The 10,449-nt window shown below is 35.5% G+C and overlaps 1 protein-coding gene across 3 annotated transcripts in view; it reads left to right on the plus strand.

Annotated features, from left to right (window-relative positions):
• Positions 1-3,458, plus strand: part of CNTN1 (contactin 1) — a 347,447-nt gene extending 343,989 nt beyond the window's left edge. For all 3 annotated transcript variants that reach the window (XM_055318909.1, XM_055318908.1, XM_055318911.1), the window contains one exon: positions 992-3,458. In XM_055318909.1, the coding sequence (XP_055174884.1) occupies positions 992-1,068 (77 nt within the window). In that variant the 3' untranslated portion in view covers positions 1,069-3,458. The remainder of the gene's footprint in view (positions 1-991) is intronic.
• Positions 3,459-10,449: the final 6,991 nt, after the last annotated feature.

Consider the following 10,449-nt stretch of genomic DNA (forward strand, 5'->3'; position numbering starts at 1 on the left):
GGGGCATGAATGTGCTTTTAATGACTAGAGATTCAAGAGAAATACCCTGACTCTTCCTAATATCAGAGGAATATTCCAAAGGGCTGTTTGGGACCAGTGTTAACACAGTAGGACAATGAGGTTTTAAGGTTTCAAATTAACTTCTATAACTTGACACAAATCTTTTATATTTACGAGCTGTTGACTGTATTTTTTTAGTTCAGCATTCATCCCAGCAATGTTTTCATTAAAGTTGGTGAATAATAGTAGTGGGGAATGGAAAGGAAGAGTGTGCCTTCTTGATCCCATTTCTTAGGCTTTTCTCAAGGATTCCAGTGTGGACAAGAACTGCACCCATAAACTTGACCATAGGAGGAGCTCTTCTAGATGTAACTAGTAGCCCAAGAAGTAATGCAAGTCCACAGTACATTACATCATTTTTATTTTAACTCATAACATAGTATCTCAGGGCAACCTTTCCTCAGATTAAAAACTTGAATAGATTATTTACTATTATCAACAACAATATATTCCTCAAATCATTGTGTATAAGCACCTTAAAAATATGAAATCATGCAACATCTACTTAGTATTCCCATGATGTTTTTTATCCCAGGTAACATTATTAGTATTTTTAGTACATCTTTTTATCTTATTTTTTTATAGCTTACATATGTGGAGTTTTTTCATTTGTTTGTTTGCTTATTTATATATGTTTCTTGACTTAACATCTTCTGGTAGAAAATAAACATTTGTGATCTTATCATAAATGATTTATAGGAATGTGTTTAAAAAAAAAGTCACCTGCTCTCACACACGAAATGCATAATCAAATGTTTTTGTTTTCTTAAATCACTTAAGCACAGAGAATTTTTGTTGTTGTTGTTATTGTTGTTTAAAGGAACCATTTGCTGTGCAGGACTGCATACTCAGGCCTTCCCCAAAGCATGGTAAATGAGAAATAATGCCATTCTCAATGAAATAATAAGCACGCTTTTGGTTTACTTTGCAGGTGTCTCCACCCTATCACCAACTCTTCTTGGCTTACTGCTACCTGCCCTTGGCATCGTTGTCTACTTGGCAATCTGAATGTGATGTGACAGCTGCTGTTCCCAACCCAGCCCAGAGGACACTTCATCCCTATGATGACTACAGTTCCTTCCAATTCCTGTGGCTCCGCCTGAAGCCAAATAAATTACACTATAACAAACTATCCAACTGATTTACAATACACGTTATGACTGAGGCATTCAGGAACCCTTTCATCCAAAAGAATAAACTTTTAAATGGATATAAAATAATTTTTAACTCGTTCCAATATGCCTTATAAACCACTTAACCTGATTCTGTGACAGTTGCATGATTTAATTCAATGGGACAAGTTACAGTGTTCAATTCAATACTATAGGCTGTAGAGTGAAAGTAAAATCACCATACACAGGTGCTTTAAATTTAATAACAAGTTGTGAAATATAATAGAGGTTGAAATGTTGATCGTATGTGGTAAATGTAAGAGTAATACAGTCTCTTGTACAATTCTCTGTTTCGGGTCCTGCTTATTTTTGAATGGCCCCTATCATTCATGACATTTTGAGTTGTCTTGACAAAAAAAAATAGAGTATAACTGAAACATTTTGACATCAATGCCATGACCAAATCATTTTACTGAATAAGTTAAAAGATTCTGAATATTAAAAACCAATTCTAGAACTTGTTATCAGTATTCTTATTTTGGAAGAAAGTAATTTTCTAAATGTTTTATTTTCAGAATCCGTAATACTTTTAAGTTAGTGTTCTAATAAAGTTAACATACCATATGAAGATTTTTCTTTACTTTTATATTATATTCTGAAGTTATTTTATGCTTTTCTTCATCAATTTCAAACCTCAAAAATCACAGCTCTTATCTAGAGTATCATCCTATTACTGTATTTATTCATATGTGGGATGATGAATTTTGAAAAAATAGAGTGCTTCCATTTTTTAATTGAGATGTGACAGTCTTTACACAGCTAGGAATAAATGGCAGTTAAGTGAATATCAGCGTGATCTAATAATATTCTAGTATTTTTGTTTTTGTGCTTCATTTCTAGGTAAAACCTTTTGTTATTGAAGGTATCAAGAAATCACCTATGGGTTGGAAAAACTACAATATACCTTTTATTTAAATTTAGTTTTAAGCTCATTTCCCACTTCAATGCAATACTGAAAACTGGCTAAAAATACCAAATCAATATATTGCTAATGGTACTTTGAAAGTATGCACACTGGAAGGCCAGGAGGAGACAAATAATATGTCTGTCCAATGGTGTCTCCCAAGCGTTGGTGCTTTAGGTTTTTATAAGTTGTGAAAAGGAAGATGCACATTTCTTCATTCTCCATGGTGTGCAAGGAAATGTGTTTGAGTGTGGATGTGAAAGAAATGGAGTAATAAAGGATTAGCTGGCTCATGAAATAGTGCAATGTCTGATGATTCGGGAGGTATAATCCTATTTTATTAGCACAACCTTGCTAGCTAATTAGAGATAGAGTTTATCTTTTTAGAAAGGATACCTTATAGGTTCATAAAAAAAATATTTACAGGAAGCAAAATAGATCTATTACTACTTTACCCCCTTTTCTTTAATTTGTATAATTTTTGTACTATATATCTATGTGTAAATGTTTAGAGCTTTCATTATGAAAATATCAATAAATATTTCATTAGTTTACATTCAACTCTTTGTTATAAAATGAAACTTTTTAAAAATAAGTGAAATGGATGATTTCCCAGTGGAAGTATGTCAACAGTCTTAAAATCATTACCAGATTTCATAAAATACTTAATTATTTGAAAAGGAAACAAAATCTCTTCATACTTTAGGGAAACGAATACTCTGTAAGCCTTCTGTACAAATGTTTGTGTTTTCATTGTTACACTTTGGGGTTTTCCTTTTGCAATGGTGACCCATGTTGGGCATTTTTATATGATCGACAACAACTAAATCTTTTGCCAAATGCATGCTCGCCTTTTCTTTTCTAATGTAGTGCAATAAAGAGCAAAACTGGCTAGATTTTGCATGAAATGGTTCTGAAAGGTAAGAAGAAAACAGACTTTGGAGGTTGGTTGTTTAATTTTAAATTTGTGACAGAGATAAGATAGATTAAGATCTCTCATACACTGATAACTCAAGCTTTTCATTTCCTCATACAACTGTACAAATTTGACTGGGACCATCAGTTTTCAACTGTTGTCAAACTAACTAATGTATCACCTGCTTAAGACGCAAGATTCTTGATTAAACTTTATATAGATATAGACATATCTGTTGTTTCTTTGTATTTCAGGAAAGGTGATAGTAGTTTTATTTGATACTGATAAATATTGAATTGATTTTTTTAGTTATTTTTTATCATTTTTTCAATGGAGTAGTATAGGACTGTGCGTTGTCCTTTTTATGAATGAAAACAAATTATAAAGAAATAAATGTCTTACTGTTACCCAAGAAATAACAACTGTCCTTTCAATTTACCTAAAGTTGAAAATTGATTTTTAGAAGGTTTTGCTTATCAGTTCAATAGCACGGAATAAATATTACTTCTTAAGCAACAGTTAATTGTTTGAAAGGTGCTACATAAAATATACACACAGACATAAAGAGGCACACACACATGAGCTTGCATGTGTGTGCATGTGCACACACACAGGCATTATTTCATTGAAGTAAGATTACCTGATAGATAACTTCAAATTGGAGATTTCAATAAATATCACTCAAATTAATGCTAGACACTGAAGCAAGCTACTAAATGCTAAAAAAGGAAGAAGGGAAAGAAGGAAGGAAGGAAGAAAAGAAGGAAGGAAGGAAGGAAGGAAGGAAGGAAGGAAGGAAGGAAGGAAGGAAAGAATGAGAAAGAAAGCTACTTCAACTCTGAAAGGGCTAGAATTCTAATAGAGGAATTTGCATAAAAGCATGACTACAGCCAGATCTGGTACAGGTAAAGTCTTCTCTGAATCCTGATTTGAACTAAGTGCAAACTTTTGAATCCCAAGGCTCCCTGTGTTGTGCCTTACAATCTTCTGTGTTCTGATTGTGATTTCTCATTGCCATTCTGACCTCCCTTCCTGTTTCATGAAACTTGCTTCCACCCTGGATCCCGGTTTCCCTTTTGGACCTTGCCTCTGTTTCTTGACCCTAAGTATTAGATTACTTCCATTCTAATACTTCGCTTTTGGTATTTGGCCTTGGATTGACCCTAGCTCTAATTCCCCAGGCTTTGGGAGATCAAAGCTTCTTTCTGTGACAGTATTTTCCATGTTACTGGTTCCTAAACCTGGTTGCCCATCAGGATCACTTGGAGAATTTGAAAAAATAAAATAGAGCCTCTGGGTCCCAGTCCAGACCTACCAAATCAGAATTTGGAAAGTGAAGGACAGGAGTCTGTACCTTTTTAAGTTGTTCGGGAGTGTCTGGTAGGGAGCCAGATTTGAGAATCAAAGATTTTTATGGTTACTACAAGCTAGATTAACTGATATATTCAACTGAGTAAACAAGATTAACATCATGAATACATAATTTAAGCATCTCTTAAGGAAAAGAATTCATTTTCTTGGCTTGTTGAAAATGCTCATTTTTTAAAGATTTTATTTATTTATTCATGAGAGACACAGAATGAGAGAGAGAGAGGCAGAGACACAGGGAGAGGGAGAAACAGGCTCCATGCAGAGAGCCTGACCTGGGACTTGATCCTGGGTCTTCAGGATCATGCCCTGGGCTGAAGGCAGCGCTAAACTGCTGAGCCACGCGAGCTGCCCTGAAAATGCTAATTTACTGAAGACCGAATTTCTTATCTTTTTGTGACATGCCTTAAGTATCAAAATGCCATACCCATCTACTCTAATAAAAATATCCCAATTTATTTATATCTAAAATCCAAGCAGCAGACTGAAATGTACTTTCAGAAGATTTCTTCTCTAAAGGAATGTGGATTTCCTTTACTCTTTTCTTCCTTTTTTTTCATGTCACTTGGTAACTTAATTAAATTTTAATACTTAATTTCCTGAGTCTATAATCTTCTGAAGGTTGTTAATAAAAAGATTGATGAAAGGTGTCCCCTACCCAACTTGAACTTTTATTTTTTTTCAGACTAGAAACACAGTGGTTTTGGATGAGTTGACTTTAAAATTAGTTGATGGGAGGCCAAGATTAGGTTTCTACATTTTTATAATACTTTAAAACAGATTTAACTTCAAAAGGCAAAAAAATAAAAATTAAAAAAAAAACAATTTCACTTTTTAGTTACTAGTAATAAATTTGAATTTGGGGTAATATATAGCAGTGCCTATGATGCTATTACTAATTTGGCTGTTTTAGAATTGAGTCAAGCTCATCCTAAGGCACAATTGTGAGGTGAAAGAACCTAGTCTTCACTTATCTCCTCTGTTAGGCCTCTTTGCCTTGAAAGTAATGCTGAATACCTCACGAGTTAAGTTATATTAGTTTCCCAGGGCTGTCATAACAAATGACCACAAATTGAGTGGCTTCAGACAACAGAAATCTATTCTCTCACAGTTCTGGAAGCTGGAAGTCTGAAATTAAAGTGCCAACATGGTTGGTTCTGAAGGAGAATCTGTTCGTGCTTCTCCCCTAGTTTCTTGAAGTTGCAGGCAAACCTTGGCATTCCATGGCTTATAGCTGCATCTTGCCATTTCTGCTTCTATTGTCAGAGAGGTGGGTGTCTTATTTCGTGTCCTGAATGATTGGAAATTCTTAGTAGTCGTGACATTCTTTTGAGTGAAATCACCATTTCCAGATTTGAGTTAGAAAGACTTCTCGAGTTCCTTTTTCCTCCCCACTGTTAGTCATCTTAATCCTCTGTCAGTGTTTTAGTGGCCTTGGACAACTGGTTTAGCAACAATGTCAAATCCTCAGTGTGTAATTCTGTGCAATGTTCAATACCTCATAGAATATCTGTTCAACGGTATAGTAGTATCAATGGGATTGAGATGGAATTTCTGTTCTACATATTTTTCAATAATTTATCCTTTCCAATGTTGGCATTCCATGGCTTATAGCTGCATCTTGCAATTTCTGCTTCCATTGTCAACTGGCATTCTCCTTGTGTGCCTTTGTGTCCAGGTTTCTCTCTTCTTACAAGGTGCCAGCTGTTGGATTAGGGCCCACCCTAATCCAGTATGGCCTCATCTGAACTCAATGACATCTGTTAAGTCCCTATTTCCAAATAAGATCACAGTCACAGATTCCAGGTGGATATAAATCTTAGGAGAGTGTTATTCAACCCTGTGTTCTTCTCCTTTCCTCTTTTTAAAACCAGCATATCCTCTACTCAGACTAATGAGGATATGATTGAAATGCTGCTGTAAGCATGCTTTCAGAAATCATCTATGTTGATAACATGCAACAAAGTAGATGAATCTCAAGTATATCATATTAAGCAAAAAGAAGCCAGATTGGAAAGGCTGTGTAATTCCATGTATATGCCATTCTGGAAAAAGTGAAACTTTAGAGACAGAGAACAGGTCAGTAGTTGGCAGACGTTAAGAGTAGGGAGAGAGTCTGACTACATAGGAATAGCACCAGGGAACTCTTAAAGGTAATGGAACTAATGGCAGGGACCCAATCTATGCATTTGTCAAAACACATAAAACTACAGCCACTGAATAAGTTTTATAGTATGGACATTTAAAAAAAATGTGGTTATGAAAGGATCATGGCATTGGATAGACTTATGATCCTATTCTAAATCTATCTGTTATTATTTGTGAGACCTTGGACAAGTAATGTGGCATGTGTAGGTAAGTTTCCTCTTCCATAAAGTGAGGATCACACTCCTCAATCATTCCTAATTCTTTCAATTACAAGTGATAGACACTCCATTCAAATAAACTAAAAGGAGGAAAAGGAATTTATTGGCTCAAATAAAGTGATCTACAAAATGGACTTGCTATAAGGCCCTAAATAATGTTCCCAGGGAACATTCTGTTTCCATCTGTTGATTCTGCTTCTCTCATTCTCAGGCAGGCTAATCTCGTGATAGAAATCATGGGTGCTGACAGTTTACATCCTCCACATCAGTGGTCCAAAAGGAATAGAGACTCTGACATTTCCAAATCTTATTAAAGATTCAGACTATCCCAAAGGGTTTGGTGTATTTTATTTAGCCATCTTGGGACAACCTTCTGGATAATGAAAAGATGGCAAATACACTGTGACACAAGTTGGGGTCCAAGACCACGTGCAGTGAAGAAGGGCCACCAGGTGCTACTAACAGGGGAATGTGGGGCTGGTAAAAAAAAAAATTCTCCACTTCTTCCTCCTAAAGTTCTATACAATTTATACAAATTAGAAAAGATAATAAACAGAGTTAAAATGCCAGACGTTTAATAAATCCCCAACACATCTTAAGTCTCCATTCCCACTATTAGTTTTCAATAGATACATGCTGTTTGGGATTGAGGGCTCCTAAAACTCCTGGGTCAGGGGACCTTTATCTGTTTATACTGAGCACAGAGTTTCGCACACACAGCTCAAAGTTAGTTCTTCCTTGAGTTGAGTAGGGTTGATTTAGCTGAACTGAGCACAATATCAGAATGTAAAAGAATAAGAGAAAGGTCCATTGGTACTGAAATCTTCCTTTTATTACACTTGAAATGTATACCATTCCCAGTGATGATGATGAAGGGTCGCCACTATCAGAAGGTCTCACCTTTTTTTCATTATTTCTGAGAAAGAATGCTGTGTGTAGCTAGGTGCACTTTTTTTGTAAAGATTTTATTTATTTATTTATTTGAGAGAGAGAGAGAAAGCAGAGGCGGGGGGTGGGGAAGAGTGGGGAGGGCAGAAGGAGAGGGAAAAGCAGGCTCTCTGCTTAGCAGGGAGCCTGATGCAGGACTCGATCCCAGGACCCTGGGATCATGACCTCAGCCCAGCCAAAGGCAGATGCTTAACTGACTGAGCCACCCAGGAGCCCTTCTAGGTGTACATTTTGAAGGGATTTCAGAACTTTATCGGAAAATGAATCATTCTAATTCATCTGGGAAGGGGCTTGCCGTAATAAAGTGCTAAAGACACACACATAATTTTAAGTGAACTAAGCCACAATAATGCGACAGAAATACAACCACAACACTTCAGCAACATATGGCAATAAATATTAATTGTTCACACATCTGGGTCAGCAGAGGGTCAGGTATGTGACTTTGCTAATATAAACTGGGCTTTCTCAGGTGGTTGAGAGTCAGCTATCAGCTGTTACAGATTGGCCTTGCCCCACTCTTCCCTCATCCTTCAGTTATCTAGTTCCGGCTTGAGGGAGACCAGTCAGCAAAGAGACATAGAAAAAAATCCAGGTGAGAAAGGATGGGGGCCCGAAATCCTCTTGTGGTGGAGAAAATAAGAAAGTGCACTGACTTTGAAGGTATTTAATAGACCAAATTAAGAGAACTCATGATTTTATTGGATATGATGAGTAGATGAAATGAAAGAAGTAGTATTTACTGGTTTCAGGTTTAGCTGTTTTTCTTAGAAATTAACAGGTGCTTTCAAATGGCTCCAGAAATGGTTTTGAGTGTTTTTAGATATTTTCACTGGATTTTCATAATAAAAGCATGTATATTGTGCTTATATTGTCCATATCCCTGACTGGAAAATATGACAAAATATCTAGAGGAGGATGGCTTAATGCATGATAGCCTTTTGAAGTAAAATAAAAATCATATAGCTTCATAAGGCTAAAATGATTTGCTTAAGGAACAGAAATAATTCAGACCGTTCAATAGTTTCTCTATTTTTTTGTGATCTATAAATGATGAGACTTCAGATCCCTTTTGAGAACATGGTCACATAGATATGTCTTAATAGAATAAATCAACATTCCCTTTCCCACTTACTCTGCTGTGCTCAAAACATTGACCTATTGATTAACTACTTACATATTTGCCATTTCCAAAGTCAAATATTGAGAAGACAACTTCCCATACCATGTGATTTGAGAATTGCCAGAAGGACCATCTGTCTGACAGATTTTAGATGTTTATGTTATTATCTCTTTTGGCCTTGTATCCCTTAAGCTCAAGGAAAGCACAGCTGAAACCAAACAAATCAGCCACACAATCACAAGTTATCCACGTTGACTATAATTATTAAGATGTTACCTAAATACATAAAACATAAAATCAATTATAAATTTCTCATCCTTATAACTCATACCAAAGCAAGCTTAAAAATTAGGCAAAGCTATGAGGCTAGCAATATTGAAATTAATAACGAACGTTGTTTTACCGAAATTAATTTGCCACTCACAGCTCTGTACCAGATGACTGAATTCTCCTATCGTTTCTCAATTCTAATTACTATGAAACCTTTTGGTAAGTGGTGCTGACATTTGGGCATCATAACTTAGTGAACACTCATCATTTACCATTAAGTGCACGTCGGTTTATTTCTTATTAGCCAGAAATTAAAAAATAGTGCTACTTGGCAACAATACAGTTGTAAATAGGAACTCCAGGACTAAGATGACAGGAAATATTAAGCTCTTCAGTGATCATTCAGAAGGTCAGAACATGCTTCCCTTATTTTTTTAAGATATCATCCAAAGATAATCATCAAATGACCAAAAGTTTTAAGTTGTCCTTGAGAATTCTGAGAATTTGTAAGAAGCAGTTTCTTTGAACAGACTCAGATTGAGAAACTGAATTAAGACTTGAGAGGCAAGAGTTAAATGCAAATATTATGTGCAAAGAAGAGCAGACCAAATTTTTTTACACCCTAACTCGAAATAATCTGAGAAGCTTACTACAGCTTTGAAGCGATGGAAAGACAATCCTCTTTAGCTGGAGTTAAGGGCTTGGGAAATGGTCATACTAAAGCATTTGTAGTCGTGATAGGAAGCCTTTGAAAGTATTAAAAGGCACCAGGTAACCGTCCAAAGTGGCTGTGAGACAGGAGAAAAAAATGAAAAGATTAAAAAAGGGTTGGATGAAAAATAGAAAGCACAATTTGAATACTTAAAACATTTTTGTTTGTGGCATTTCTAAATATTATAGATGCAGTTTTATTCTATTCAATTCAGCTATGTGCCTGGGAGTTAAAGGAGGCAGATTTCAAAAAAACAGTTCCAGTCTCCAGAGAGACTGTTTACCCTGTTAACTGAGACAAACCAGCTCTCAAAAAAGATTTACTGATTGGCATTTTAGGCATATGAGATACTATTGATTCTGCACACTCAGGAATTTCTCTGATTTGAGTAGAAATACTTAATTTTTCTTTAAATAATTCTATTATGGAATGTATATTTTAGAAATGGCTAATCTGCTATGCAATGGAATATTCTAAGCAATTCAGTTTGGGAAGGATTTTACCATGTGAAAATCTTGGGAAATATAGTAGCTTTTTGAAAAAAAAATAATTTACTAGGAGCCTTAAGCCATAAATTTGAGTGTCAGATCTAGTGATATTGAGTTGGCTA

The sequence above is a fragment of the Nyctereutes procyonoides genome, unplaced genomic scaffold (assembly GCF_905146905.1).
Source record: "Nyctereutes procyonoides isolate TBG_1078 unplaced genomic scaffold, NYPRO_anot_genome, whole genome shotgun sequence".
Classification (NCBI taxonomy): domain Eukaryota; kingdom Metazoa; phylum Chordata; class Mammalia; order Carnivora; family Canidae; genus Nyctereutes; species Nyctereutes procyonoides.